Source organism: Geospiza fortis, unplaced genomic scaffold (genome assembly GCF_000277835.1).
Source record: "Geospiza fortis unplaced genomic scaffold, GeoFor_1.0 scaffold27, whole genome shotgun sequence".
Classification (NCBI taxonomy): Eukaryota; Metazoa; Chordata; class Aves; order Passeriformes; family Thraupidae; genus Geospiza; species Geospiza fortis.
Window position 1 is genome coordinate 3,682,849 of NW_005054329.1, and position 6,364 is coordinate 3,689,212.

Genomic DNA, 6,364 nt, shown 5'->3' on the forward strand with positions numbered 1-6,364 from the left:
TCCCACTTGGCTCAAGAAACAACATCCTTTTCAGCTGAGGTACTGCAAATATTGTTTCCCTTCTGCCCCAGTAGAAGACTGAAGCTTAAGGAAAGTGCCCTTATTAAGACAAAGTAATTAATTCTCACAATTCAAGTAAATGGCAGTCACTGCCTGTAGCTGTACCCAGAGGAAGCAGGAACTGTGCTTTGGAGGTCCCAGGATCTGCCCAGCAGCTCTGGCAGCTCCCTTGATGAGGTGGATTTTATCTTTAGGTGGATTTTTGCTGGAAATCCTTTCCTGTGCACCGATGCCTCCAGTGCTTGGTCCCATAAATAAAACAGTGGAAGAAGACCAAGGTTAAGCACCAGGGGGTTTTAGGTGTTGTACCTGGGAAGGGCCATCCCAGGGAGTGTTCCTAAACATGTGGAACCTGCACTGGCAGGTCCCCTGTCCTTCCTCACCCATCCAGAGGGCAGTCCAAAAAAAAAAAAAAAAAAAGAAAGGTTGTGAAAGCAGCACTCAGAGAGCCAGCACCTCTGCAGCAAAAAGAAAAGAAAATATTAAAAAACAGGGGCAGTGTTTGGGTTGAGGGCTGAGGAGAGAAGGAGCGATGTGCTGAGGTCTGGCTGCTGATGTGAGGAGAGGACACAGCCTGCCCCAGCCCCTGAGATTTCCACTTGCTGCAGGGTCCAGGGACATCGTGGTGTAGCAGGGAGTGGAGAGGACAGAGCGAAGGGCAGAGCAGCCTTCCACATCTTCACCATGTCCAGGAGATGCCACCCAGAGCTCGTGTCCTTCAGAGAGCCTGTCCCTCCAGGCTCCCCGTCAGCTTCTCTTCATCCATCTGCTTCTGCTGCTGGTGGATGCGGGCGTAGGAGATGGCATCTCCCCTGTGGGGACAAGGGACAGCGTTGGACATGGCAGGGACTGTCCCAGCTGGGCCTGCCTCTCTGTGCCAAGGGATTCCAGGGGTCAAACCACACTTGCTGCCCCTCCCAACCCCCAAAGCTGGGCCCATCCACCCAAAAGCTGCGGACAGAAGAGTGGGACCCCCAAAACTCAGAGCTTCAGCAGCCCCCAGGACCTTCCCTCACAGGGCAGAAGGGTGGGACCCTCAGAACCCCCAAAACTCAAAGTTTCAGCCCCCAGGACCTTCCCTCACAGGGCGCTGAGGTGAGGGAGATTTTCTCAGCGATGAGGGAGAACGTGGAATGATCCACACCCACACCTCAGCGCGGTTTGTGCGCGAGCAAAGCAGAGCCTTAGGGAGGCAGATGGGGCAGCTCTGGAGCTCCATCTCCCCCTTTCCCTGCCCTCCACACGAGCACCTGGACCTCTCTTACTTCTTTCCCAGGGCCGACATTCCGTAGAGCACGCCGGTGGCGAAGGCGATGGCGTTGCCCAGGAGCGTGGTCAGCGTCAGGCTGAGCATGACGGGGAACACGGCCATGCTGCAAGACAGGGGCAGCCCTCAGAGCAGGGCCCCGCTCCCCACGGGCTGCAGGGGTGTTCTTTCCCCGGGGTGTGCCCACCGTGAACCCCCAGGAGCATCCTCACCCGCAGTAGAAAGCTGCTTTCTGCCAGGCCCGCAGCCGGTCGGCCCTGGTGGCCACGGCGTTGGCGAACTCGATGAACTGGCAGCAGAAAGGAGCCTCGCACAGGAACAGCACGAAGGCGTTGAGCCTCCAGAGAGAGCAAACCAGAGTTAATCCTGCTTTTAGGCACCGAGTGAGGGTCAGCAATGCCCCCCAGGCCCACAGAGAGCGGATATTCCATGCTCCGTGCAGGTGGAGAGGATGGTGAGGCCGGGCCCCGCTCTGCTCCCCCCTCAATTCTTGATAATTTCCAGATTTCCAAGCCCTGCTGCCCCAGATTGATTTTGGACAAGGGTACCTCAGTATTTGCTCTCCAGAGAGAGCAAACCAGAGTTAATCCTGCTTTTAGGCACCGAGTGAGGGTCAGCAATGCCCCCCAGGCCCACAGAGAGCGGATATTCCATGCTCCGTGCAGGGGAGGGAATGGTGAGGCTGGGCCCCGCTCTGCTTCCCCCTCAGTTCTTGATAATTTCCAGATTTCCAAGCCCTGCTGCCCCAGATTGATTTTGGACAAGGGTACCTCAGTATTTGCTCTCCAGAGAGAGCAAACCAGAGTTAATCCTGCTTTTAGGCACCGAGTGAGGGTCAGCAATGCCCCCCAGGCCCACAGAGAGCAGATATTCCATGCTCCGTGCAGGGGAGGGAATGGTGAGGCTGGGCCCCGCTCTGCTTCCCCCTCAGTTCTTGATAATTTCCAGATTTCCAAGCCCTGCTGCCCCAGATTGATTTTGGATTAGGGTATCTCGGTATTTACCTAAAAATGCATCAAGAAATAACATAAACAGAATAAACCTAACATCTCAACCTGCCTGGCAATTCCCAGAGCCTGATGGATGTTTCACTCCCATCCACTGCCCAAGCAGGGCAGCTTTGCCCCCTCAGCAGGGTCTGGTTAATAATGCCTCCCTCCCAGCAGGAAAATGAAAATAAAGCTGCTCACATCATCCACACGCCGGCTGCGATGTTCAGGGGGTTGATGGTGACACAGTTCCAGAGACCAGCAAAGGCACAGGCTGGAAAGAAAGAGGTTTTCAGTGACCACCATGACCAACCCTGAATGCCCTTGGCCAGCACCTGTGGGCACTGGATGGTGGGTGGAAAGGTCTGGCGGCCCAAAAGGAGCCTGGTATGCAAGGAAGAGCCCTCCTCTAGTCTCCTTTTGCTCTGAGTGCTGTTCCAACAATTATTTCCCTTGTCTTCCACATGGAATCCACGATGTGCACCTGGATTTTATGTGCCAAGGTAGACAAGAAGTGCCAGCAGGTTCCACCTCTGAGCAGCACAGGGCAAGTTCAGCAGAAACATGAATTGTACACAGTAAAATAATAAATACAGCAGAGGTGAACCCAGCCTCTGCCACTCACTGCTGGTTCTGTGCAGCTTCACCAGAGATGGGCAGAAAAAAAAACAAGTTTGGGTCTCTGGTAATACAAAAGGAAGTGAATAAAGCTCAAAATAACCCCAGTGCTCCTGGCTCTGTAACTCAGGGAGAGGAACCAGGCAGCAGTGACTGAGCTGAGCTGCATCCACCTCCCTGCTGCCTCATTAAACTTGCAGAGTGTTCCTGGCACCTGATATGGGCCCTTCCCTCTGCCAGGGCCAGAGCTGGCACCAGGAACTCGAGCTCAGCTGGGAGGGCAGGAGACACACCTCAGCAAACATCATCACACTGTAAAACTTCACCTAAAATGGATTCTATGGCCTTTAAATGCTCTCTTGGGGATGATGGAGAGCAGCAGAGCCCCTCTCTGAGGATGAGACCAGCCCTGGATTGAGGATTTTGGGTGTCTGCTGAGGGGATCCCTGAGCAGAGCTGCTGTGAGCAGCCCTGACCTTCAAAAGCCTGGCACATTCTTGCAAGGTTTCTTTTAAGCAGTTGCTGCTGAATCCTCAAAGTTCCTTTAAAAATAGTTATCCTTGTTTACCAGGCAGGGGAGCAGAATTGCAGGCAGTGACAGGACAGATTGAAGGTCATCCCGTGAGCAAATGACCTCCTGGTCTTAGGAAATACCAAAAAACATTATTTTTTAACACTTCCTAGAACTAAGTCCATAGGACCCAAAATCTTTTGGAGAGTCCTGCAAGAACAAGATCAGCTAGCAGAGGGGATATTCCAGAGGATGTGCTAATATCTGTGCTCCAAGGGCACTTCTCACCCTCCCATCCCACAGGTCCCACTGTCACTGTCCCCACACTGCCGGGGAAACTGAGGCACGGGGGTGGAGTGATCTGTTCATGGTCACATGTGCAAACAGCTGGAGGGGAGCAATGGCAAGCAGGATTCCTGGGAGCTGTGGGCAGCATGGAGAGCAGGGCCCAAACCAGGGGGTCCCAATTCCCTGTGACCACCAAAACCTTGGATGCTGATGAAGAGGAGCTCGGGGGAAGCATCCCAGGCTCGTGGCACTCGTTGTCCCCCAGGAAAGGACATTCCTGACAATAATGCTGAGTGACTTTCTGGCATTTTATAATTAGCAGAGCAGCAAAACCTCTCAGCTATCCCCAAAACACAGCAAGGGCTGGGGCAGGACCCTGTAGCAGAGCACAGAGGTCCTGGGCAGTTCCCAGCAGGTTTCCACCACACAACAAACTAAGGGAAGCAGAATGTTCTTTTCCAAGCAAGTTGTGGTTTTTTTTTTTTTTCCCTTATCAAACCAACTAAGGGTTGTTTTGCCAGGTTTCTGGTTTGGCTTTGTCCCCAAACACTCCAAAACAACCCTGCAGCACCGTGTCCCTGCAGCAGTCCTGGCCCAGCAACCAGCCTGGTTGCCTAATGACCCAGGAAGAAGAGCTGAGCAAGCCCCACGTCAGCAGGAGCAGCAGGAAAGGAGTCAAAGGTTTGGGATCACAGGAGCACTGCCCCCAGAGCTGCTGCCAGCAGCCACAGAACAGCTCAGTGACTTTGGGCCTCCTTTGCAGAGCTGCTGGTCCCACACAGCCTGGTACCTCCTTGTCCCACCAGGGCAGGAGCTGATCCCACCCCTGTCAAGCCAAAATTTTGTTTTTAAAATATTTTCTTTTCAAACAGAGGCCTCACAACAGGGTTAAAACAGAGATAATGCTCTGTGGCACGTAAGCTATGGGAGACAGACAGTTCTGCCATTTGTTTAACTGCTGTCCCATCTCGAATCCCTGAGGAAGCACAAATAACTGGGAGCTAAAATGAGGGGGGAAGGACACCCTTCCCTACAAAGGCTCTATTCATTCCCAGCAGCTGGTCACTGTCCTCAACACAAGCCTATTTTTGCTCCTAGAGTGTTTTACAAAAGCCACAGACTCTCCTCGTCCCATTACAAACAGGAACACAAGGAGAGAAGGGACTTGGCCAAGGTCACCAAGCCAGCGTGTGCAGGAGCCAGAAAGGGATCCTGAACCTTGTCTGTCTGGTTCTTGCTCCAGCCCTTGGATTTTTCTGGCTGCAGCAAGCTGTGGCTGCAGGTGTTGCATGTGGCAGATGTTGTCTGCTGGTCTCACCTCCGCTAACGAAGTTTCTCTTCCTTTCTGAGGGAATTTTCCCCTCTGTAAGAAATAATCCAGCCCTGTAGCAGCATTAAAATCCAGTTGCTCGCAAAACTTATAAATTAGTTCTGTTCTTTCACAGCAATTGCTGAGAACAACAGCAAACTCCAGCCTTGCTGGTTTATTCATCACCTCTTCTCCAAACTATCCACCTTCAACAAGGTGATGCTGAACATTTTGAAGAGGAGTGTTGGTAGCACAGGGCACTGGTTGTTTTTTCCACAATTCCCCTTTTCCCTGCTCATAAGGAGAGTTTGTGCCTCATTTTCTCCCTGATAAAGAGACAGGGCTCCAGAGCCAGCTGTCACTCCCCAAATCTTTGGCAAACCCTGTTAAGAACCTGGCTCTTCTTCCAAAAGCTTCTCCCAGACTCACCCAAAGACATAAAACTCTCATCTTTCCTGTAAAAACAAGCCACGAGGTCGCAGAGCTGTGAACAAAAGGTTGGGAAAATAATCCAAGTATAATTCAGCTGCTTTGAAACACAAAGACAGAGAGGGAAAAAGAAGAAATTTGCACTTTCAAGCCACTCACGAGCTGCTATAGCACGAGGCTGGCAGTGCCACCAGCATGACCCACCAGCTCTTCACCCTCCATCCACATCACCCCGAGCTCTGCATGGGATAAAACTGCAGGAAAAGTGCTGAGGCTCCTGCTACAGCCACAACCCGTGGGAAAGAAGCTGCTCCTCTGAACCCCCACCTGGGACCTGCTGCACAGACACTTCCCAGCTGGTTCTCCTGGCTGCTGGCCGGGCCAGGAGCGCGGGGGCCTCAGGCAGGGCACGTGGTGTTCAGAGCAGTCCCACCAAATCCTGTCACACCTCCAGCATTTCAGCACCTAGCACAAGGAACGGTGAGAGCAGCACATGTTTTACCAGCCTGGCCAAAAAGGGCTTTCAGGAGCCTGCCAGTGATGCCACAGGGTGCAAATGTCAGCTCCGAAAACGTGGTGGGGTTGTGCAGCCCAGCCCCAAGGCAAAAGGCAGGATGGGAAGGGGCAGGCATGGGGAGAGGGTGATCAGACACAAAGCTCCAGCTGATGGAATAAATCAGGGCTGATTGCACTGGCTGAGAAACCTTCTTGTTTAACTTGAAGTCGTGGACCTGAAGCAGGAGAAATTCTCCATCCTGTGCTCTGCAGGAGATCAGACTAAGCGGTCATAACAGTCCCTCCTGCTTTTAAGAGCTATTAATCTCTCCACAGAATGTAGCAAAACAGCACTCCAGGACAGGCTGATTTCTGGCAATGCTGCTGAGACTCTTTCC

General features: G+C 52.7%; 1 protein-coding gene across 1 annotated transcript in view; it reads right to left on the reverse strand.

Moving 5' to 3' along the window:
• Positions 1–164: 164 nt before the first annotated feature.
• Positions 165–6,364, reverse strand: part of CACFD1 (calcium channel flower domain containing 1) — a 7,348-nt gene continuing 1,148 nt past the window's right edge. The window contains exons 2-5 of the mRNA XM_005421263.2: positions 2,518–2,590; positions 1,540–1,665; positions 1,326–1,433; positions 165–872 (exon numbers count right to left, since the gene is read on the reverse strand). Coding sequence (XP_005421320.1) covers positions 779–872; positions 1,326–1,433; positions 1,540–1,665; positions 2,518–2,590 — 401 coding nt within the window. The 3' untranslated portion in view covers positions 165–778. The remainder of the gene's footprint in view (positions 873–1,325; positions 1,434–1,539; positions 1,666–2,517; positions 2,591–6,364) is intronic.